Source organism: Lynx rufus, unplaced genomic scaffold (assembly GCF_022079265.1).
Source record: "Lynx rufus isolate CCGP_SWC_20201006 ecotype Redwood Valley unplaced genomic scaffold, mLynRuf1.p SCAF_16, whole genome shotgun sequence".
Classification (NCBI taxonomy): Eukaryota; Metazoa; Chordata; class Mammalia; order Carnivora; family Felidae; genus Lynx; species Lynx rufus.
The window spans coordinates 5,366,241-5,391,118 of NW_025814830.1; the positions used below are offsets into that span (position 1 = coordinate 5,366,241).

A 24,878-nucleotide genomic window follows, 5' to 3' on the forward strand; every position below is an offset into this window, starting at 1 on the left:
AATTTTCAGGTCGTTGTAAAAAAACAGAGCATAGATTTCAAAACCAAGAGAGGGAGAGACATAAAAAAAAAAAAAAAACCAGAACAAGAAAACATTCTCATCACACTTGAAGCAAGAAAGGGTAAAGAAAAATTCCTAAAATAAGGCAGAATAGGGGCACCTGGGTAGCTCAGTTAGTTAAGTGTCCGACTCTTAGTTTCCGCTCAGGTCATGATTTCACAGTTCCTGAGTTTGAGCCCCGTGTCAGGCTCTGCGCTGACAGTGTGGAGCCTGCTTAGGATTCTCTCTCTGCCTCTCCCTTTCTCTCTCTCAAAATAAATAAATAAACATTTAAAATAAGGCAAAATAGAAATCACAAAATATATGGAAGAAACAAATAAAAAAATATATCAGTAGTGACACACACATCATACTGTACAATTAAGGTACAATGACAGGTTTGGAAAAATAAGGGTTTTATTTTGTTTACCCCTAAAACAACCCAAGGCTACAAATACACGTATTATTTTGAAATAAAAGGGAAATTTCAAAGTATGCAAATTATGGGATCTTTAAAATTTTTTTTTCTTAATGTTTATTTATTTTTCAGAAAGAGAGAGAGAGACAGAGCATGAGCTGGGGAGGGGCAGAGAGAGAGAGAGAGAGGGAGACACAGAATCCAAAGCAGACTCCAGGCTCTGAGCTTGTTAGCACAGAGCCCAGCATGGGGCTTGAACTCATGAACCCAGAGATCGTGACCCGAGCTGAAGTAGGATGCTTAACAGACTGAGCCACCCAGGCGCCCCCTAGGATGTTTTGCACTAAAGCCAAAATGACTGTTGAATCTATTCAAAGCTCTCTGCCCCACCAGCCACACTTAGCGGCAAGACTCACAGGGTCAAGTGTGCCCTTGACCCTGAACTCTTTGTTTTTCTAGGTCAGGGTACCCTCCAACCTCAGAAACTAGGCACCATACTCTTCTCTAGCCTGACCACAACCTACATCCTGGACAGAGTTGCTTAAAAACCTACCACCTCTAACTCTAGCTCCCCTGCCGAGAAATTGGCCCCTCTGAGGACAGAGCCTCAGCCCTCTCAAACCCCGAAAACTCCCTGGCGGGAACTCAGCACATCTCTGGATGTCTGGCCCCTCTCCTCCCCAGAAGAGTGAGTAAACTCTGCCCACTGATTGCTCTCCTTTCTGCAATCCTTTGCCGCCAGTGTCCCTGGCCAACTGAACAACGGTGCTCTATATCCTACTCTATATTCTGGCTTGGTTGGTGGAGCGTGTCACTGGTTTTTTTTATTTTATTTTTTTAATGCTTATTTTTGAGAGAGAGAGACAGAGACAGAGCGCAAGCAGGGGAGGGGTGGAGAGGGAGAGAGATGTAGACTTTGAAGCAGGTTCCAGGTTCTGAGCTGTCAGCACAGAGTCCAACGCGGGGCTTGAACTCACAGACTTCGAGATCATGACCTGGGCTGAAGTCTGACGCTCAAATGACTGAGCCACCCAGGGGAGCGCGTGGCTCTTGTTCTCAGGGTTGTGAGTTCGAGCCCCATGTTGGGCACAGAGATTACTTAAAATTATAAAAAAAAATTATTTATTTTTGAGACAGAGAGAGAGAGAGAGAGAGAGAGCATGAACAGGGAGGGTCAGAGAAAGAGGGAGACACAGAATCCGAAACAGGCTCCAGGCTCTGAGCTGTCCGCACAGAGCCCGACGCGGGGCTCGAACCCACAGACTGTGAGATCATGACCTGAGCCGAAGTCGGACGCTTAACTGACTGAGCCACCCAGGCGCCCCTATTTAATTTTTTTTTAAATAGAGACAGGGACAGTGTGAGTACGCAGAGAGAGGGAGAGAGAGAGACTCCCAAGTAGACTCTGCACAGTCAGTGCAGAGCCCGATGCAGGGCTCGAACCCAGGAACTGTGAGATCGTGACCTAAGCCAAAACCAAGAGTTGGATGCTTAGCTTACTGAGCCACCCAGGCTCCCCTTATTGCCTTTTTTTTTTTTTAATTAGTTTTCATGCCTAGCTCAGAGCCCAACGTGGGGCTCGAACTCACAAACTGTGAGATCATGACCGGAGCTGAAGTTGGACCCTTAACTGACTGAGCCACCCAGGCGCCCCAACAAAGCTACCTTCTAATAATTACAGTATTACATGCACTATTCAAAATTATTGATATCAACAACATTACGGTAGAAGTATTATTATAATTACATTTCAAATTGAGTATCAGTGGGACACCTGGCTGGCTCAGTGGGGAGAGCACCCAACTCTTGATCTCAGGGTTGTGAGTTTGAGCCCCATGTTGGGGGTAGAGATCACGTACAAGTAAAATTGTTAAAAAAAAAAAGTAAAATTGAGCATCAGCGATCACACATTCTTGGGAAAGTATTATGTCCTAAATAACAAGAGGCAGGACTTCTTCTTTTAATAAGAGGAGGTCCCTAATTCTCCTCTGACTCAGCGTCAGCCTCTTCCCTTTGGGGTAGTCTTTCCCCAGATGAACACAACCTGGGGCAGCCCGGGGATGTCTGAGCCACCAGCTCTGCCTTCTCCTTTCTGTGCCCTGGGGAAGCCGAGACTTAGGTAAGTACTGCAGGAAAAGATCAAGTAGGGTGGCTTCAGGGGAGGGAGGGACAGATGGGAGGATGCCCTTAGCTGCAGATTGCCTAGTTCCAAGCTCCTTTTGAAATCAGCAGGGGAAGTGGGCTTTCAGAACCCCCTGCAGCTGGTTGTGGGTAGATTTGAGCCAGACAGAGCCAGCATCTGACTCAGAAGAAAGCAAAATCAAAGTCACTTCTGTGCCTGGGTGGCTCAGTCCGTTGAGGACAGACTCTTGGTTTCAGCTCAGGTCATGGTCTCACAGTTCTTGGGATTGAGCCCTGTGTTGGGCTGTATGCTGGTGGTGGGGAGCCTGCTTGGGATTCTCTGTCTCCTTCTCTCTCTGCCCCTCCTCCACTCGTTCTCTTTCTCTCTTAAAATGAATAAATTAACTTAGAAAAGACCTTCACTTCTGCAGAGTCTGTAATAGCTTCCTACAAATCTTTCTTTGGTATCGGGCTGTAATGAATCTCTTTGAGTTTTAATTGATATTATGGTTTTTGGTATTTGCCCGTGTTTACCATGTGGTTCTAATTTCTGTTTTTTTTTTCTTTTTTAAGTTTATTTGTTCTGGGAGAGAGAGACAGAGAAGAGAAGGACAGAGAGAGAGAGAGAGAGAGCCCTGCATTGGGCTCATTGCTGTCATCAGGGCGCCCACTTCAGATCCTCTGTCCCCCTCTCTCTCTCTGCCCCTAGCCTGCTTGCACTCTCTCTCTCTCTCAGCAAGAAACAAACACTTAACAAATTGAAAAGTTAAAAAATAATTTTTAAAATTCACAGTCTTTTCTGGGTCTCTCTTCCAAGTGCCTAGCATTACTGGGAACAATTCACCTGATGTATCTCTTTTGAGCGGACAATAAGCAATGTTGGTGATTGTGTGGCGACATAAAAGATAACATTTATCTGCAGGTTCTTCCAACTTATGTGAATACAATTTTCTTTTCTTTTCTCAGGGTTAATAGAGACGTAGCAGAGAGGTAAACACACCGGCTGATAAAATGGAAAAATATACATCTAAGAAAAGGATACGCATATGTAAGAGATGTCCTCTGACATGGTGAGAGTATATATACTGCCCTTCGAGGACTTTTGATGGCTTTGTATCCTCTGTACCTCATTATTTTCCTCTGTCCCCTCATTACTGATGCATGAAATACTGAGTACTATGGTCTTTTTGTTTTATTTATTTAATTTTATTAAAAAATTTTTAGGTATATTTATTTATTTTGAGGGGGAGAGAGGGGAGAGAGAGAGGAAGAGAGAGAGAATCCCAAGTAGTCCCTGTGCTGTCAGCCCAGAGCCCAACGCGGGGCTCAATCTCATGAACCGTGAGATCATGACCTGAGCCAAAACCAAGAGTCAGACGCTTAACCGACTGAGTCCCCCCAGGTGTCCTTGCTTTTTTTTTTTCTTTTTTCTTTTTAAAGAAAAGGCTTTGCTTACATTTCTTTTTCATTCACTGGTGTCAACATACCTGAGGGGGAACACCTTCCTGGATGGCCAGATGTACTACCTAGACTTTCTCTCCCCATCGTTGGGTAATATGACCTTGACTCTGACCACAACTTCATACCTGAGCACAAGTGAGTCTATGGACGTTCCTCCAACTCTTTCCCTGATGCCATGGCTGTGCTTTTGACCATCCCAAGGCACAAGGCAAACTCACTAGGCACTCCTCAACAGCACACCTTCCAGAGGCTTTTGTTTTCTTTGTGACCAATGAAAGCACATTTTTGCCTCATCTTGGAACTGGACAGAAATGAATTGGACCAAAGATGCAGCCAATATGGCAGGTGTACAAGCCCCCCATGCTAGGGAATATTGAGTGTAACTGACGTGAGTTATTTTCTTTGGGAATCTAACATTTTTTAGGTTGGGTACTGGGTAACATTCCCCTGCTAGAATTAATCATCACAAGGGTTTGCGAGGATGGTGTTATATCCTTGCTTTACAAGTCAGGAAACTGATACTTCCCTCAGAGAGTTAAGCAACAATGTTGATTTGGTTGTAAGTGCCAAGAGCCAGCCTTTGGATTCTCTTCTCTTTGGTCGCCATAGTCACGACAGACTCACACTAAATAAACAGATGTTGCTTTGGAGGAAGTTTAATTCATCTAGTGTGGTGCAATTGTACAAAAGTTCCCCCTTTTTGGGACTGATGAAGGGCAGCAGAAGAGTAAGGAACTTCTCACACTCCCTACTTTACTAGCACGCAATATTGTTGTACAAGTTATATTCGAGTCTGTATTAAGTCTTACCAAGTATTATGTATACATGTGATGCACATGAAGCACTGAGAATCAAATGAGCCATGTCTCCTGAGATGAGCTCACTGTCTGCTGAGTGGTGATGGGGTAACAGTCAACACAGTGAAATAAGTGAATCCCAAGGTGGACATCAGAAAATGCATCACTCTGAGGATGAGGCATCTGGTTTGTGTTACTTCCACTGCATCACAGTGAGGAGACCATCCCCCCATCCAGTTCCCTGCACATACACAAATCACAACACCCTTTGTGTTTTCCAGGTTGTGTGTGTGCATCAGTGATGCAGACAAAGTGGAAAAGAACGTCTACCACTCAGAGAACTTCTACCTGTCACCGTGGAGGGTGTCCGCCCGGTCAAAGCAAAAACAAAAACAGATCTCTACCCCTTCTCAGGACCGATGCAAAACTGACTTTTTCAGGTAAGAGATACTATATTCCGTGTGGATAAAATGGAAGATTCTGGATCTTGTCCCTCTGTCTCATAGAGATCAGTGAAAAGCAAAGACGTTGACATTATTTGCATAAAAATCAGCGTATTTGTTCTTTCTTTTTCGTCGTTATGACTTTTTATTTTGAGATGGTTTAAGACCCACAGGAAGTAGCCAAAGTAGTACAGAATGAGCAAAAATGTTCACTTAACCCAGCTTCCCTTAATGATGATATCTTTTATAACCGTAGTCATTGTCAGGGCGCCTGGGTGGCTCAGTCGGTTGAGTGCCAACTCTTGATTTCAGTTCAGGTCATGATCCCAGGGTCGTGGCATCCAGCCCTGAATTGGGCTCAGAGCTGAGCATGAAGCCTGCTTGAGATTTTCTCTCTCTCTCTCTCTCTCTCTCTCTCTCCCTCGGCCCCTCCCCCACTCTTCTCTCTCTAACTACAATAACAACAACAACAAAAATATCACTGCCACAATTTGGAAATTGACATTGACCCAGTACTAGTAACTCAGATATAGATTTTATTTCAAGGTAATATTTGACAGGCTGGAATATATTGCCGATGAACACAAGAATTTCTCAGTGTTGCTTCGTCTATCCACCCTTTCTCAATAGGATACTTCTATACAGGGTACCATGGCTTGTAGGACTCAATAAACCACTTTATTTGGTTGAACCAATGCCAGTTACTCCAATGCCAATCTCTAGTCAAGTGAACCATCGTAGATGATTAAGGTCAGGGCTATCAATAGAATTCTTGCCAGCATGGGCATAGCTCATATCCGTGGTGTCTAATATGAAAACCATTGTCCACTTACGATGTTTGGCCACTTGAAATATGGCTAGCTCAAGTGAGAAACTGATTTTAAATTTTAATTAATTAAAATTTAAGTTTAAACAGGCATGTGTGTCTAGTGGCTATCATATTAGACAGTACAGGTCTTGGCCCAAAGGATGCTTCCTTGCTCTTAACCCCAATCTTGATGTCAGCCAGCCAAGGGACCCTGGACCCCAGCTCTCAAGTGTGAAGAAGAAGAAAGGACCTAGCATAGGACTTTTCTGTTCCATATCTTGACGAGGATCCCCAGTGGAAGAAGGAAATAAGGCTGATAGCCATCGTTTAGCATCTCAGGCGTATCTCATCATGTGGAGGCAGGAGGTAGAAAAGGAGCATTAGTACTGAATGGGTTCTTTTCCTCTTACATTTTTAAATGTTTACTTATTTTGAGAGAAAACAAGAGAGCATGAACAAGGATGGGGCAGAGAGAGAGAATCCCAGGCTGGCTCTGCACTGCCAGCGCAGAGCCCAACTTGGGGCTTGAACCCAAAAACCATGAGATCATGACCTGAGCCAAAGTCAAGAGTCTGTTGCTAACCAACTCAGCCACCCAGGTGCCCCTGTTCTGGGTGGGTTCTTACAGAACATAATCTCACTGATATCCTGGAATTTCACTCACTCACATTAGGGTCCCATTCTCTCGGGCACCAATGATGGGTGAAGGCAGAATATAAGCTAGGAATCTTCTCTTCTCCCTAAACTTCTCAACAAGGTCACTTAGGTCAACAATCTAGTGTGAAACAAAATGTTACAGCAAGTACTTGGTGTTGAGAATCGACTGAGTTCTGCTTCCCGGGATGGAGAGAGCAATGTGGAATGGGAAATAGAGACACAGTGAGATCTGGTATGAAGCGGGGTGAGGTGGATTCATGGGGGTTTGAGAGAAGGCTTCCATAAAGACAAAGCATGGGGTCCATGGCTTTTAACATAAAATCATGCTGCCAAGATTGTCCTTCCACCAGGCCTCCATGCTGTATTCACAACACAACTTCCGTTCTGTTTGCAGTGGATATGATGACGTATCTCACCCCCGCTCTTCGGCTGCGCAGATACAGGATGACCAGTTTTCTACTTTCTCAGAAAGTGGAGGATATTGTGAAGTGTTGATATCAAAGCCACCACCACACATCACTGCTCTTGGAACTGAGTCCTGTGAGGAAGAGATTTCCTGGTAAGGGGAATGATTATATGGAAAAAAAGCTGTAATCGTACTGGATTCTGTTGCTCGATACCAGAGGTGCGCACAAGAATCAGGGGAATTTGGTCATTTATATGGGAATCAGGGGGAGAACGAATGAGGTTATACAGTCTTACCAGCAAACCCACAAATTTATGAATGAGATCAACCACCTCTTCTTCCAGGAAGGCAGGATGAGAAGCTATACACGAAAAGGCAGTCATGGATGCAAAGATCACTGTGTCATTGGTTAAGCTGGGAACCCAAACAAATTACTAACTCAGTGCCTTGGGAATCTGGCTCATGACGAGGCTGAAGGACGGAGTGGGGGGTCCCTGAAGGGGTGTGCTGGAAAATATTCAACACCAGCTTCCTCAGGGGAGGGAGAGAGCTTTTATTTGTAGTGCCGTCCAATTTCTGCGGGGTGATTACTTGTATCGTGGTGGATTTCAAACTACTAACATAACCTCAAGAGTACAGAGTATAGAGGCGCCCGGGTGGCTCAGTAGAAAAAGCTTGCAACTCTTGATCTCAGGACCCTGAGTCGGAGCCCCATGTTGAGTGTAGAGATGACAAAAGAATAAATAACAAACTTAGAGAAAAGAGTGCAGAATACAGTAAGATGTAGAAAAATGCGAGCGTTCATTTATTTGTAATATGGTCTATTTAAATGAAAGTCTTAGGTAACTTAATTCTTTTTTTTTTTGTTTAATGTTTATTTATTTTTGAGACAGAGACAGACAGAGCATGAACCGGGGAGGGTCAGAGAGAGAAGGAGGCACAGAATCTGAAACAGGCTCCAGGCTCCCAGCTGTCAGCACAGAGCCTGACACAGGGTTCGAACTCACGGACTGTGAGATCATGACCTGAGCCAAAGTCGGCCGCTTAACCAACTGAGCCACCCAGGCGCCCCGGTAACTTAATTCTTTTTTTTTTTTTTAATTTTTTTTTTTCAACGTTTATTTATTTTTGGGACAGAGAGAGACAGAGCATGAACAGGGGAGGGGCAGAGAGAGAGGGAAACACAGAATCGGAAACAGGCTCCAGGCTCCGAGCCATCAGCCCAGAGCCTGACGCGGGGCTCGAACTCACGGACCGCGAGATCGTGACCTGGCTGAAGTCGGACGCTTAACCAACTGCGCCACCCAGGCGCCCCAACTTAATTCTTAATAATAGCTGTGTTTAACCACCTGCCCACAAAATTCCTGAAAAATTTAACAGTCGGATCCCACCTACTGGGATGAATTGGCTCCCGCTCACCAGGGGTTCCTCCCACCACCGAAATCCCAACCTCCGCCACCCATTGGAGTCCAGCGTGCAGGAGCATCACACAGAAGGCAGTGTATGTAACCTCCGTGCTTTGCGTGGGGCCAACACAATCCATGACTGCTTCTGTAGCCTCAGACATAGCGCCAAGACTGAGCAGGGCAGGTCAAGTTTCTCGCAGGTGGCTTGCCCAAGAACGCTTTTGAGAAAAGAGCCACAGATTCTTTCTTTTAAGTCCACTTCTGCAAATATGTGTTCTTTTTTATCCATAGCCTGTGTATCAATTTCTCTGTTAATCCCTTTCATGTTGAAGTGAATAGACGTAGCAAGGAATAGATAAGGAGTTTGGGGATCAAGGATTATGTGTGTAGATCAAGAAATGAAGGGAATCTAAGAACACATCAGTGAAACTAGACATTTCATGATACCATGGAAGCAATTATGCAATAACTACTTTACCCACAGAAAACAATGCTTTTGTTTCCTCTTTCATCACATCTCCCCTCCCCCCCCCCCTTTTTTTTAAATTTTTTTTTCAACGTGTTTTATTTATTTTTGGGACAGAGAGAGACAGAGCATGAACGGGGGAGGGGCAGAGAGAGAGGGAGACACAGAATCGGAAACAGATTCCAGGCTCCGAGCCATCAGCCCAGAGCCCGACGCGGGGCTCGAACTCAGGGACCGCGAGATCGTGACCTGAGCTGAAGTCGGACGCTTAACCGACTGCGCCACCCAGGCGCCCCCCCCCCCTTTTTTTAACTTAAGCAGGCTTCATGACGAGCACAGAGCCCAACACAGAGCTCGAATTCACAGCCATGAGATCATGACCTGAGATCAAGAGTCAGACGCTCAACTGACTGAGCTGCTCAGGCGTCCTTCATCATACCTCTTGTTAGGAACTAGGATTCTTGCCTTGTGATACCCCAGGTCTTGATTCATTCCAAATTTCCAACTCCCCAAGACAGAGGCTGGATTGTGTTGGTTGTCGTCATGTGTTAGGGACAGATTCTCACAACCAGGTGCCTCATGAACCACTAGCTCACCCCATAGATCATAATTTTCAGCTTTGTCTAAATAGTGGAATCATGGAAGCTTTAAAAGTAATGGTGCTTTGGTCTCACCACCAACCTCCTGACTTAATTGGTACGGACTGTGACCTGTGTTTTGTGATAGGTATGTGTGTGAGTTGCGGGGGAGGGGGGGGGGCGAGTGGTTTAGCTTCCCAGGTGCAGTCCAGTTTGGGCACCACTGCTATGGGGGCATGTGTTTCACCCATGAGTCAATTGCTAATTCAGTGTTTTTATTCTAAAAGTTATATGACACAAATGAGAGCCAATTAATTAATTAATTAATGCTAAATGACCCAAAATGTTTATTTGACTAAATTCTATTTCATGTATAAGCATTACAGTCTCCCCTCTGTTTATCAGACTTTGGCAGTTAAAAAAATGAACCAACCTTATCCAGAACAGTGAAAATACCAAGTGTGCTGAAATCTACAGTTTTACTGTAGGACACACACACACACACACACACACACATGCACACACACACACACACATAAACATGTGTGTGTGTGCACGTGTGTGTGTGTGTGTGTGTGTGTGTGTGTGTGTGTGTATATATATATGTATTTAAGTCCTCTCTCCCTTTGGCCTCATCAACTCTCAGTTATGGTCATTAACTACAGACAAATTTTCAAAATCACTTCTTTGCTTTTCCAACATCTTTGTAGCCATCATCATCCACCTCTGGCCATTTTTTCCTGAGTGACATCAATCATGTCATATGCAAAGTCTCCCTGAATGATGATCTCATCCTCTCCTGTTACTGAGTCCCCACAGGAGAATTTTTGAGCAATAAGTCTCTGTGCTTCTTTAAGATCAATTTCGAAAGTTGCAAAGCCACGTAGTCCTGTCACATATTTCTTCTTCACTCTGGGAAGTTTGGCGATCAGAATCTTTTGTGGTACAGTCTTCTTTTTTGCTTTATTGGACCTCTTGTACCTCTCTTCTGCTTTTTCTTCTCTTCCTCTTCCCCTGCTGTGTCTTTTGACCCTCACCGATGTCAGCTTCTTGTTTCTGTGAATTTTCTCCAGGAAGTTTTGCAGGCTCATTTCGAAAATTCTTCTCTAGTGTTCGCTTCGGCAGCACATATACTAAAATTGGAAAATCTTTCTCTAACCACTGTTGACATTTAGTGACACCAGGCACGTGTGTTCACAGTACTTTGTTGGTAGTAAAAAGACTCCACAGTAAAAGACTCAGAGTGGGTAGCGTGCATCTAACTTGCCCTGGAATATTGTCTCTCAGACCTCCTTTGCCATCATGCCCATTGGATTTGGAAATATAAGCAGTCGCATCTCACAAACCCATGTGGTCACAAAATTCTTGTCCCCCTCCAGTCCTGCCCCTACTGCCAGCTGAAGTGACACAGTCAGAGCAACTTAAATATTTTTTTAAGTTTATTTATTTTGAGAGAGAGAGAGTGAGAGAGAGAGAGAGAGAATCCCAAGCAGGCTCTGCACTGTCAGCGCAGAGAATGATGTGGGTCTCGAACCCACAAAACATGAGGTCATGACCTGAGCCGAAATCAAGAGTTGGGACACTTAATCGACTGAGCCATCCAGGCGCCCCCCAGCCAGAGCAACTTAAACAATAGAAGTTAGGTATGGCCACTTTGGACACTGGTATAATAGGACAAGAGGTAGAGTGGTCAAAACACATTTGGGTTGAGAGATCCTCTTAGTTCTACTATGCTTACATTTTGTTAACAAACCTCTCTTTGTCCAAGTTATCTCTTTTTTGAGAGTCTAATACAACTGTCCAGTAGAACTTTCCATGATGATGGAAATGTTCTGTTCTGCGGTAGCCAATATGTTATCCATTTTCCACACATAGGTATTAAGTATTTGAAATGTGGATAGTACAGCTGAGGAGCTGAATTTAAATTGTTTTTAAATTTTATTAATTTTCAAGAGATGGACAGAGACAGAACATGAGTGGGGGAGGGACAGAGAGAAAGGGAGATACAGGATCCTAAGCAGGCTCCAAGCTCTAGCTGTCAGCACAGAGCCCGACGAGGGGCTCAAACCAATGGACTGTGAGATCATGACCTGAATGAAGTTGGACTCTTAGCCAACTGAACCACCCAGGCACCCTTGAGGAGCTGAATTTTAAATTAAATTAAATTAAATTAAATTAAATTAAATTAAATTAAATTAAAAGTTTAAATGGCCTCTTTTGGCTAGTGGCCACTGTTTGGGCCAAACAGCTCTAGTTTTTAATCACATCCCTTTCATTACTATTACTATTCTTCTTTTTATTATTTATTATTATTATTGCGTGTGTGAACTGATTTATTTCTTTTTTTTTTAAGTTTTGGTTGTAAGTAATCTCTACACCCAACATGGGGCTCAAACTCATGACCCCAAGATCAAGAGCCTCATGCTCTACTGATAGCCAGGTGCCTGCTGTGAACTAATTTCTAATATTTTCCTCATTTTTGACACTCAAGTTCTCCATTCAGAAGCGAATCTGAAGACCAGGAATCTTCACAGAGTCAAGAATCAGGTAATTGGCTAACATAGAGATGAGGCCAGGGCTGTGTCAGTGGGTTGATGAAAATGTCCCGTGGCTTTACGTAGAGAAGACAGTGTTGAAGTCCTTTATGGCAGTAACGACCCAAACCAAATTTTCTTATCTCTAACACCATCCTCCATACAACTTAAATGGGGATACGAAGTACTCAAAATCTTGGACGTTATATCAGGAATGAATTCCATATTCCAAATACTCTATTAGGGTTATTACACATATTCTCTTTTTATTATCCATGGAAACTCTATGAGTGAATTATATAGATTCTACTTCAAAGACAAATAAAGCAAACTTAGAGGTGAGAAATCTTCCAGCTGGTAGGTGAGGTGTGGCAGCATTGGATTGTATTTGGTTAGGAGACATTTCCATTGTATTAGTCTACTAGGACTGCCATAACAAAATATGGTAGACTAGGAGCCTTAAACAATAGAAGTTAATTTTCTCCTGGTTCTGGAAGCTAGAAGTCTCAGATCAAAGGCTGGTAGATTTGGTCTTTCGTGAAGACTCTCTTCCTGGCTTGTAGATGGCCACCTTCTCCCTGGGTCTTCACATGGCCTTTTCTTTGTGCATCGAGAGAGAGAGAGAGAGAGAGAGAGAGAGAGAGATCTGGTCCCCCTTCCTTTTCTTGTAAGGACACCAGGTCACCTTTCCTATTGGATAAAGAGTTCTTTCTTATGACTCATTAAATTTTTTTTTAATGTTTATTTATTTTTAAGAGAGAGTGTGAGAGAGACCATGAACAGGGGATGAGCACAGAGTGAGAGGGACACACAGAATCTGAAGCTGGTTCCAGGCTCTGAGCTGTCAGCATAGATCCTGATGCGGGGCTCAAACTCATGGACTATGAGATCATGACCTGAGCCAAAGTTGGACACTTAACTGACTGAGCCACCCAGGCACCCCTCTTATGACTCATTTAACCAGTAATACCTTCTTATAGGTTCCATCTTCAAATTCAGCCCATATATCTATGCTCATTGTGTTGGGTTGGAAAAAATTACCCAACGTGACTATTTTAGATTTTGTCATTACTTGCTCCACCTCTAAATGCTGATGGTTGAAAACTGTCCTACATGGTGTGAAGTAGTTTGAAAGCCATGTGAGATTCAAGGAGAGCAGGGCACTGGTGTTGGCTGTATCTTGATCCCCAGCCCAACTCCTGTCTCCCCAGTCATGTGGTCACTGGGTAAGCTAATCACATGAATAGCTAACATTGTGTGCTATTTTCGCTGGGTATCACACAGCCAGGTACCAAGATTCAGAGCAATTCTACATGAGGAAAAAACTCAGAGAGGTTAAGTAACTGTTTAATTGAGACTTTTCATTTTTCCTATACAAGATCTCTACTCTCTGCAAAATGAGATTCCATCATATATAATTCCTCATAAACCAATTTTTGTCAGAGGACAGTGTCTAAAAGATTTCTATCGCCCAGGTTAGAGATGTTTGTTCTATGCAAATCATCCTCGCCCAGAGCCTAAGCAGTGGGAAATGAATTCAGCAGCGCGTGCATGGAGGGTCTCCAAGCATTGTTGTGCAGCCGGATCCTGGAAGCGTTCAGGGAACGGGCGATGGTCTGGGGATGCCACGAGATGGGTGGTGGAGAGGACGAGAGTGAACACATGTGTTTTTGCCTCTTCAGCTTTCATGCTTGTTCGCTTTATGGACTTGGCTTCCCTCACCAGCAACAAGCATTTTCTGCTCCTTGGGACCATGTAGAAATTTAGCTGCTGTGGTTCCTGACTTAGGCAAATACACCCCCTGCCCCCCCCCCACGCTGCCCAGCCTGACTTCCTTCTTAAATTTGGGGGTGTAATTTCAGCAGTAACAAAGAACCTTCTTGTGGCTTTCTCTGTGTGGGTTCAAAACAAAGCCGCTTGTGCTCGTCCCATACCCTTCTCTCTGATATCTCGATTCCCAACAGTACATGTGCAATTCAACATCCAGGACCCCTTCAGGCCATGCCTTTTTCAACAATCCACATATGACACATGCAATATATTTTTTTCAGAAGATACTTGCTGGGAAGAGAAGACAGTAGTGCCCCACCTGGTTGCTAAACTCTGTTCTGGGACTGAACCGGTTTGTAAAAGTAATCAGTTTCTGGGACCTGAAGGAAATGTGGATATTGAGTTGATTGATAAGAGTGCAAACAGATACAGGTAAGAATCGAAGATGCTGATTGTTTAAACACAATTCTGCTATAAAGGAAGTATATAATGTGTGATACTTAACATGTATACACGTACATGATATATCTCTTAAGACATCTGAAATTTTGTCAATATTTCTGTATTCCATATTCCGAGTTGGTATTTTAATTTTGACAGATGTAGAATACAGAGAAATCAGGGCCCAGAAAGCCTAATTAATTCCCCAGAATTTTCTTAAAAAAATTTTTTTTTACATTTATTTATTTTTGAGAGACAGAGGGACAGAGCACAAGTGGGGGAAGGGCAGAGAGAGAAGGAGACAGAATCCGAGGCAGGCTCCAGGCTCTGAGCTGTCAGCACAGAGCCTGACACGGGGCTCGAACTCACAAACCGTGAGATCATGACCTGAGCTGAAGTTGGACGCTCAACCAACTGAGCCACCCAGGGGCCCCCTCTCCCCCACAGAATTTTCTAATGTGGTGAAAGCCACAGATGAATCTTGAACCTTGCTCCACCCCAAACATCACATCCCTCTGCACAATTGTTCTTTATTTTTTAAATGTTTATTTATTTCTGATAGTGGTGGAGAGGGCAGAAAGAGGGGGGGGGAGGGAGAGAGAGAGAATCCAGGCAGGCTCCATGCTGTCAGCACAGAGCCCAATGCAGGGCTCGAACTCACAAACTGTGAAATCATGACTGGAGCTGAAATTGAGTCAGACACTCAACTGACTGAGTCACCCAGGTGCCCCTGCACATTTGTTCTTTAAATCAAAGTCCTGGTGTTGTCCCTGTGTGACTATCATTCTGACTCTTTTCAGTGTCCACTTCCCCGTGGCCGGCTTCTATCTGTGGCCAGCAACAGGCGTTGGCTTCCTGGTAACAGCAGCAGTGACCGTGACGATTACGTTCGATTCTTGGGGTCGGCACCTGGACCTGAAGTTACAGCATCACGAGAAGTGGATGGTGGCCGGCCCTTTATTTGACATCTCTGTGGAGCCTGAGGGGGTCATCACTGAAATCCACCTCCCCCACGTCATCTCCCTCCCAGGTACAGAGGGGAGAGAGGAAGCTCTGGGGACGGTGGGGAACATTGTCTAATGGCCTTTCTGGTTGCCCTGCAGCAAATGAGGTCGATATATCTTGGTTCCAAGTTGCCCATTTTAAGGATGAAGGGATGGTCCTGGAGCCGCCAGCCCGAGTGGAGCCTTTCTATGCCATCCTGGAAAACCCTAGCTTCTCTCTGTTGGGGATCCTGCTGAGACTTGCCAGAGGGACCTGCCTTTCGGTCCCCATCACATCCACGGCACTAATCTATTATCACTTCCACCCCGAAGATGTGAAATTTCACTTGTATCTTATCCCCAGCGACTCCTTGCTAACGAAGGTAAGGCCTGCAGATTTGGGAGAAGATGTGAGAATTACATTTTCTGCCTATCACCTTGGACCTTCTGTCTCCCTATTGAACAGAAAAGTCAAGGCACAGGGGCACCTGGGTGGCTCAGTAGGTTGAATGTGGGACTCTTGATTTTGGTTCAGGTCACGATCTCAGTTTTGTGAGTTCGAGCCCCGTGTTGGGCTCTGTGCTGACAGCTTGAAGCCTGCTAGGGCTTCTCCCTCTCTCTCTGCCCCTCTTTGGTGCGCCCTCTCTCTCTCTTTCTCTCTCTCTCACACACACACACAATAAACAAACAAACAAACAAACAAACAGAAAGGAAAAGTCAAGGCACAGCTTTCATTGATAGAAGCATGAATCACCCTTCACAAGGTCAATCTGTAGGTGCTGACTCTAGAACCATACGCAATGATCCCAGTAGGAGTTTGGTTCTGCTAAAAATGGAGCTACCTTTTCTGGCTTTGAAGGAGAAGCAAAAAAGGGAGAGGAGACTTATGGGGACTCGCAGAAGAGGTGATGCAGAGATTTCATTGTAGAAATGGACATTAGTAACATCTAAATGAAACACACACGCGCCCCTCTGCAGTCATCCTCCTCCTGTGCATTTGTGAAAGGCTCAGGGTCCCCCCCCCCGCCCCCACCCTTTCCAGGGTTAGTGCTGAAGCAGACGTGCTGGTGGCCATTGTGGCCCCATAGCTACTGCATCCCTGGATAGAGTACCACTTGTGTTCCTCCAACCTCGGTGGAGAGGTTAGTGGGGGAAGACTCATCTGCTTTGCTGGCCAATTGGTTAATTTTCCTACAGCTCAGTAAGAGGCAAGTATGGGCCTGGCGGTTGTTAGGTTGTGAGTAACCATGGGTATTTAAAATACAAGAGAAAATATTTTAAAGTTTATTTGTTTATTTTGAGTGAGAGAGCAGGGAAGGGGCAGAGAGAGAGAGGGAATCCCAAGGAGGCTTTATGCTGTCAGCACAGAGCCTGATTCGGGGCTCGAATTCACGGCTGTGAGATCATGACCTGAGCCTTTTCAAAACGACATTCCTTCCTTATGTACAGAGACATATTCATATATATACGAATATGCATATATATAGGTATATACATATATATTTGAATGTATCAGTCTGTACATGAACCTTTACGTCCATTGAATGATGTCATACGTGCTAGTTGATACAGTATATGGAGAACTTTGTATGCGACTGCTTTTGCTTATTTCCTTTTAGCTTCGCCCTCTGATTTGCTTCTGCTGCTTCTTCCTCAGGCAATAGATGAGGAGGAAGCTAAATTTCAAGGTGTGCGTCTGCAGACCTCGCCCCCAGTGGACCCACTGAATTTTGGTTCCCGTTATATTGTGTCTTGTTCGCCTCCCCTGGAAATAATACCCAAGGTCAGTAGAATTGGATATAACTCAAATTGAACACATGGTTCAAAATATTTTGTACTTTTGAAGAAAAAAAAAAGAGAGAAGATTATTCTCTGCACCATGTCCTGATAAGAGCTGGTCTACTCTTCCTTCCATGGAACAATAATATTTCCTGAAATTGTAAACTTACCAAGAATGTTGACCTTTCTCCCTCTGTTTTCCTCTCAACCAGCCATGAGATTGTATGGGAAATGGATTACATTTCAGTGGCCAGTTTCCTGTAGGCAAACAGAACTTTCCACCCCCTCGCCCCCCCCCCCACCGATGCTTTAAGTCATGTGTTTCCTCTAGGAGTTGAAATTATCCTACAGGAACCCTGGAGAAATCCAGGTCTTCTCTAAAGTCTATGCTGGGAGGATGAAGGAACCAATCATGCTTGAAATTACTGAAAAAAGATACAAGACTTTGATCTGGTACACTTTGGTGAAGCCAGGTAGGTAAAAAAATATATATAAGGCTAAAATTGGGGGGGGGGGAGGAAAAAAATCACGCACCTGTCTCCTTGGTTGCAGTGAAGTCTATCACAGGAGAAGGTCTGTTTATGGTCTCATCCCAGAGAAGAAAATAAATCTACTGACAGTTTATAGTGTCCAAAGTTTTGCACTATCAACAACCCCAGTGTTAGAAGGTTTAAGGAATGTACTCGCTTATTCACATTTAATCACTTCATGATGGTATTTCATGCCAAAACACGTTTGCCTAGAAGATAATTGTTTTCTTCCTAATTTTTCTTTAAATTCTGGTTAGTTAACATATAGTGCAATAGTGGTTTCGGGAGTAGAATTCAGCGACTCGTCACTTACATACAACACCCAGTGTTCATCATAACAAGTGCCCTCCTTAGTGCCCATCTTCCACCCGGCCCCTCCCCCACCCGCCTCCCTCCATCAACCCTCAGTTTGTTCTCTATCATTAGGAGTCGCTTATGGTTTGTTTTCCTCTTTCTTTCTTTCTTTTTTTTTTTCTCCTTCCCATATGTCCATCTGTTTTGTTTCCTAAATTCCACATATGAGCGAAATTCTATGGTATTCATCTTTCTCTGACGGACTTATTTCACTTAGCATAGTATACCCTAGCTCCATCCACATAGCTACAAATGACAAGATTTCATTTTTTTTGATGGCTGAGTAATATACACACACACACACACACACACACACACATATATATATATATGCCACATCTTCTGTATCCATTCATCAGTTGATGGACACTTGGGCTCTTCCATAGTTTGGCTGTTGTAAATAATGCTGCTATAAACATTGGGACGCATGAACCCCTTCAAATCTGGATCTCGTTGGATCCTCTGGCTAAATAATTTCTGGTGCAACTTCTGGGTCATAGGGTAGTTCTGTTTCCTAGAGGATAATTTATGTAGAACAGTATGATAACTTAAGGGTTGGCTTCACATTGTCTCACATACTGGCTTATAAATAGAAATAGAAGGAATGTTGGGAAAATATATTCCTTCCTCTGATGCATTTCCCTAATGGGTAGGGAGTGACCTTCTACCTCATGGGGTTCCATTTGTATATTAATGTTCGAATGGGATCCTTCACTTAGGAAATGGAATTAAATTACTTTAGTGTGTTACAGGGGCGCCTGGGTGGCTCAGTCGGTTGAGCGTCCAGCTTCGGCTCAGGTCATGACCTCATGGTTTGTGGGTTTGAGCCCTGCATCGGGCTCTGTGCTGACAGCTCAGAGCTTGGAGCCTGCTTCGAATTCTGTGTCTCCCTCTCTCTCTGCTCCTTCCCTGCTCATGCTCTGTCTCTCTCTCTCTCTCTCCTTCAAAAATAAATAAAAACATTTAAAAATTAAAAAAAATTATTTTAGTGTGTTACATCAAAGCCTAGAGAAACCAAGGGGCACCTGTCTGGCTTGATCAGTACAGCATGTGACTCTTGAACTCGGGGTCATGAGTTCCAGCCCCAAGATAGGCATAGAGATTACTAAAACAATAAACTTAAAAAAGAAAAGAAAAACTAAATAAAGGTATACAGCTGATTTCATATCATTCTCCAACTTTTCCTTCCTTCCTAGAGGAGCTCCAGTTTGGTGCTACATCGGCCCCTCCTCCCCTCCCAGGTCAGTGCAGTGTTTCCACCAAAAGTCTGATTTCAGGAGATCTTTGAGTGATGTCGCTCAATGTGCGTTCATACCTTCTCTTCATTTACAAAGACTAAGTGGTTCCAGAGACACAGAGTCTGATGCACTTCAGCAAACACATGAGGCTGTAATACGCAGACTCTGAGCGTGCAACCACGCTTTTTTGGGAAATCATTTTGCATCTGCTGAACTTTAAGTAAGAGTAGTTCGAGGCGGCTGGGGATCAAACTTTAGAGAGACGGAGCCCACATGAGACCAGAGGGGCAGGCAAGAAACAGAACTTGTAAGCATAAGGATGATCGTTGAACTCTTTTGGAGCTTAGTCCGAAGGCAAAGGGGGACTTTTGAAGGGTGAGTAACAAGGCACTCACTCTTCGGAACTGTGTGGATGACTGTGAGTGAGGAATGAACAGGAAGTGGGAATTGGCTTATGAGGCTGTTGTAAATGTCAAGATCAGGTGTTAGCTGGGAATTGGTTCAGGTTAATGGAGATGGTAGGTAGCGGGGAAAGAAATTATTTAAAATAAAATGCCAAAGGGCACCTGGCTGGCTCAGTCGGAGGAGCGTGGGACTCGATCGCACTAAACTTTTAAAAAGAAAATAAAGAAAATAAAATAAGGAGCCAAGATTCAGAGGACTCCATTCTGCCTTCCACGTTGTTGGCCATGATTGTCAGGCTCCACACAGTAGAAGTGACGGGCCCCCTTTGTCAAAACAGATCATCCAGGAGGAGAAGGAGAGCATTTTCTGGTGTCTCTCAGGGAGGAGAAGGCTCCTCGGGTATCGCGTTGGCTTGACATGGCAACAGACCCATCCTGGCCGGCGGGTGTTGTCAGGAGGTCCAGAGAGGCAGACTAGCTGGAGAAAATCAGGCCCCACACCTGGAGTTGCAATTGGGTTCAAACTCAGCTACAGATCTTGGTGAAGAATCAGGTAAAGGTGATTTCATAAAGGAAATTGAAAGGGCTTAATGTAGGTGGTGAGTGTGTAGCATTAATACAGGGTCTCTACCCTTCCTATCACACAAGCTCTTGAGCAAGAGATATCTGTCACCTGTCGTCTGAAGGATGAAACTGACACTCATTCACTCTGTCTAGAAGACCCTTCAGAAGCTTCTGCTGGCCCACATCTTGAGTCAAATCTTTATCCTGGCCACCATGTGTCATGAATCATGACACCTCATTACCCCTCTTTCCCTTTTGGCCTGGTGGCATCTTGCATTTCATACCCGAATCCTTTTCCTTCCGGGGCACCTGGGTGGCTCAGTTGGTTGAGCATCCGACTTCGGCTCGGGTCACGCTCTCACGGTTCATGAGTTCCAGCCCCACATCGGGCTCACTGCTGTCAGCCCAGAGCCAGCTTCGCATCCTCTGGCCCTACCCTGCTTGCTCTCTCTCTCTTCCAAAAATAAATAAACATTAAAGAAGTCCTACAAATCCTTCAAATCCTCCTTTGATACTAATTCTTCCGTGAAGACTTTGCTTCAGAGTCTAGTCATCCCCTCCTTTGTGACCTGAAGGCTGTGGTGACATTTGTCCCTCATGGGACTATGGTGATAAAAATGATCTTGATGACAAACGCAGCTTATCGAAGGCCTGTAGCATGCTAAATAATCAGGGTACCTGTATTTGTGCTTTATATCGTCCACTTCTGTTCAGTCCTGTCAATAAACCGTGGCTGGCTTCCCCAGACAATCACAGAGGAGCGTCAGAGCGGGAACATGGTAGTGGCCGTGAAGTAACAATGTTGTATGCAGTGTAGCCCGAGACAGACACGCTCTCTGCACGCATGGGGTTTCTATTCCAGCAGGTGAAAACAACGAAGCCCGTTCCACGCTGCTTATCAAAATATACTCGTGGGGCGTGTTGCCAAGGAAAACTGGAGGGATTTAGAAGAGGATAAAATGAGGAGCTTGGATCTAGCGTTGAGGGAGTTGAAAACGTCTCAGAGTGCATCCTGGAGAAAAGGAAAAAGTGAAGTTTATGTCCAGTGAAGAAGATCGAATAGCAAGGGCGCCTCGGTGGCTCATTCGGTTGAGCGTCCGACTCTTGATCCCGGCTCAGGTCATGATGTCCCAGTTCGAGTCCTGCATCGGGCTCTGCGCTGATGGCGTGGAGGCTGCTTGGGATTCTCTCTCTGCCCCTCTCCTGCTCGTGCGCGTGTGCTCTTTCTCTCTCTCTCAAAAAGTAAATACACTTAAGAAAAAGAAGGTTGAATAGCAGTTGCTAAACAAACGGGGAGGTTGAAACAATCGAGGCAGCAAGAATAGGTTAAGCGGAGACTCTGTCTGTGGCAGCAACATCATTCATTCAAACTGTGGAGTCACTGACCATGCCTTTGCGATGACTTTTCAGTATAAAGACCGAGACTTCACAGAAATCACGTCATTAAATTAAGCTGTTTGGCTATAGCCACAGATGACTGGGCACGAATTACCTGTGCCACCGTGTTAAGAGCAAAAGGTCTAGAGGCATGAGTTGTACATAAAAAGCAATCACACTTTTTAAGAAAATGCTGTTTTATTTTGAAAGAGAAAGAGAGAGGGAGAGAGTGCAAGCGGGGGGAGTGGCAGAGAGAGGGGGACAGAAGATCTGAAGCAGGCTCCAGGCTCTGAACTGTCAGCACAGAGCCTGACACAGGGCTCAAACTCATGGACCAGGAGATCATGACCTGAGCCAAAGTTGAAACCTCAACTGACTGGGCCACCCAGGCGCCCCCCCCCCCCACTTTCAGTGAAGAAACTGAGGAACAAGAAAGCAATGTGATTTGGCCAAGGTCACACAGGTACTATACATGGGCACCAACAGGAACCCTGAGTCAGCATGATGCAAAATACCTTCTTCCGTCCAGTGCCCCTGTCCCTCCTGTGTGGTCCTTAACCAGGTAAATCTCTTTCTACACAGTTCAGCAGCAGAAGACCCTTGAGGGTGGGGAGCCAGCCTTATCCATCTGCCTCTCTGATGTCATGCACAGCTGCTGGCAATGTAGGAACTCGGAGACTGTTAGAAGGATGAGTAGTTGGATGGATGGCAACGTAGAGCCCTCTCTCTAGGGTTCCGATGACAACCGGAAAGTAGCGAAGGCGGGGTGCTCAAAGCTTGGAGGGGAGGGGCTGGGATTGAAGAAGAGGTATCCCTGAGTTCTCCCTAGGTTCATTGACCCCCGAGAATGGACTGCGCGTCCCGAGCGTGCGTCTGTGAGACCCGGGCAGCCCGCAAAAGAGAATGAGCAACGTCTCCATGCAGAATTATGTCTTGAAGCTGGGCATGGGTCCTGACCCCTATGAGCAAGCTTCCCTTTTCTGAGTCTGCAATGCTTCCTTCTGTCCAGCTGTGGCCTTTATGAAGGAGCACCATCGTCATCTTCAAGCCAGGATGGGGAACCTGAATGGAGTCCTGGATGATCTTCAGGACCATGGGGTCTTCACCGAGGAAGAGAAGGAGATGGTGCAGCAGATGCCAACACAGCAGAGAAGGAACGAGACCCTACTGAGGATGGTGGAGAATAAAGGGCACCAGGCCCAGAAGGTGCTCTTCAAAAGCATTAGTAGAAGAGACCCTTATCTGATGTCCTACCTCAACCAGCAGAGTTTACAACAGTGATTCAGACAGATACTCAGGAAGAGAGAATCCAGTGTTCTCCACTGAAAATGGATAAGCGGACGTGTGATCATTGAGTTCAGGGTCCAAGGCACGAGGTCCAGGTAACACCAACACATCACACAGGGTTTCCTGAGGACTGATGTGTAATTTCATGGAGACCTATTAGTGTATCCTAATATCTTAACGTCAAGAATATCTGAAGAGAGGACTACTGCCTCGAAGTGCTCTTTAAAAACAAATTCTGGGGCGCCTGGGTGGCTCAGTCGGTTGAGCGTCTGACTTTGGCTCAGGTCATGATCTCACGGTTCGTGAGTTCGAGCCCCGCGTCGGGCTCTGTGCTGACAGCTCGGAGCCTGGAGCCTGCTTCGGATTCTGTGCCTCCCTCTCTCTACCCCTTCCCTGCTCATGCTCTGTCTCTCTCTGTCTCTCAAAAAGGTGAATAAACATTGAAAAATATTTTTTAAAAAATCCTGTTTCATCCATTGGCACATTTCTTGGACATCTGGGCAGAGGCAGATAAACGCAAGTGTGTTCGTGGTTGACAAGGCCCAGGGAGACCAGTTCTCCTGAGCAATGTGAGAAGCAATTCCGGTGAACATTACCTCTGAGATGTTACCTTCTCACAACAAAAGGCAGGAAGGCTTACAAAAACTCTCTGTTGGTGGGGGGGGGGTGCTGGGTGGCTCAGTCAGGCGAGCGTCCGACTCTTGACTTTGGCTCAAGTCATGATCTCACAGTTGGTGGGTTCGAGCCCCACTTCAGTCTCTGCACTGACAGTGTGGGGCCTCCTTGGGATTCTCTCTCTCCCTCTCTGCCCCTCCCCTTCTCTCTCACTCTCTCAAAATAAATAAATAAACATTTTTTTTAACAATTTTTTTTTTCAACGTTTATTTATTTTTGGGACAGAGAGAGACAGAGCATGAACGGGGGAGGGGCAGAGAGAGAGGGAGACACAGAATCGGAAGCAGGCTCCAGGCTCCGAGCCATCAGCCCAGAGCCCGACGCGGGGCTCGAACTCACGGACCGCGAGATCGTGACCTGGCTGAAGTCGGACGCTTAACCGACTGTGCCACCCAGGTGCCCCAGAATAAACATTTTTTTTAAAAACCTCTCTGTTGAGGACATTCATGGCATTCCTAAGTCTTAATGTTGTCGTTATCAAAAACATGCTGTGTCGGGGCGCCTGGGTGGCGCAGTCGGTTAAGCGTCCGACTTCAGCCAGGTCACGATCTCGCGGTCCGTGAGTTCGAGCCCCGCGTCGGGCTCTGGGCTGATGGCTCGGAGCCTGGAGCCTGCTTCCGATTCTGTGTCTCCCTCTCTCTCTGCCCCTCCCCCGTTCATGCTCTGTCTCTCTCTGTCCCAAAAATAAATAAACGTTGAAAAAAACAAAAACAAACAAACAAAAAAAACATGCTGTGTCTTTAACATTTTATCCACTGGTATTTATCCCAGAATGATCTGAGTCCCTTTCATGGAACAGAGCACAGGAATGGAAGCCCATGGAAACGTTGGCAGAAAACGTTTTGCTGCTGGAATATGGGCTGGTACTGGGAGTGGGCAGGTCCACACAGTGGTGAAGTATGGATAAATGGTCTGCACAGAACCAGCGAGAGGAAAGATGAAGAGTATCTGGCTGATTCTGAGAGAGGCCCTCCTGGCTAAGGATGTCACAAAAATAAGCCTGACATTTGGAGTCTCCATTGGGCCCTGCCATTTTCTATCCATCCCAGCCGTCTTTGAACTAGTGTTTGCATGGCATAACTATTGCTACCCTTTGACTTTGAACTCAACTTATTTTCTTCTATTTGAAGTGAGTTTTTGCGGAAGACGGCATAGAGTTGAGTCAGTTTGTTTTTGTTTTGTTAGCCCACGTTGACAATCTCTGCTTTAATTGGCATGTTGAGCCGTTTACATTGAACATGATTGTTGACATGTTAGAATCTAGCCTGGGTCAGCCATTTTTGTATTTGTTTTCTGTTTATGCCCTTGGTGTTGCATGGCTATCTTTCCTTTCTTGGCTTTT

The 24,878-nt window shown here is 45.2% G+C and overlaps 1 protein-coding gene across 5 annotated transcripts; it reads left to right on the forward strand.

Moving 5' to 3' along the window:
- Nucleotides 1-2,469: 2,469 nt before the first annotated feature.
- On the forward strand, nucleotides 2,470-22,955 carry CARD8 (caspase recruitment domain family member 8). 5 transcript variants are annotated; one of them, XR_006961781.1, is made up of 12 exons: nucleotides 2,470-2,576; nucleotides 3,545-3,648; nucleotides 5,118-5,276; nucleotides 7,139-7,303; nucleotides 12,092-12,147; nucleotides 14,186-14,336; nucleotides 15,146-15,375; nucleotides 15,449-15,711; nucleotides 16,986-17,111; nucleotides 17,439-17,580; nucleotides 19,188-20,186; nucleotides 22,584-22,748. XR_006961781.1 is itself a non-coding variant. In XM_047077713.1 (12 exons), the coding sequence occupies exons 2-12, from the start codon at nucleotides 3,590-3,592 to the stop codon at nucleotides 22,853-22,855; spliced, it is 1,668 nt and encodes a 555-aa protein (XP_046933669.1). In that variant the 5' UTR covers nucleotides 2,470-2,576; nucleotides 3,545-3,589; the 3' UTR covers nucleotides 22,856-22,955. The 5 variants fall into 5 exon arrangements, 4 of the variants coding, with proteins under 4 accessions (XP_046933669.1, XP_046933671.1, XP_046933670.1 ...); XM_047077713.1 differs by having other exon boundaries at nucleotides 19,188-19,232; nucleotides 22,584-22,955; XM_047077715.1 differs by having other exon boundaries at nucleotides 15,479-15,711; nucleotides 19,188-19,232; nucleotides 22,584-22,955.
- The last annotated feature ends 1,923 nt before the right edge of the window (nucleotides 22,956-24,878 follow it).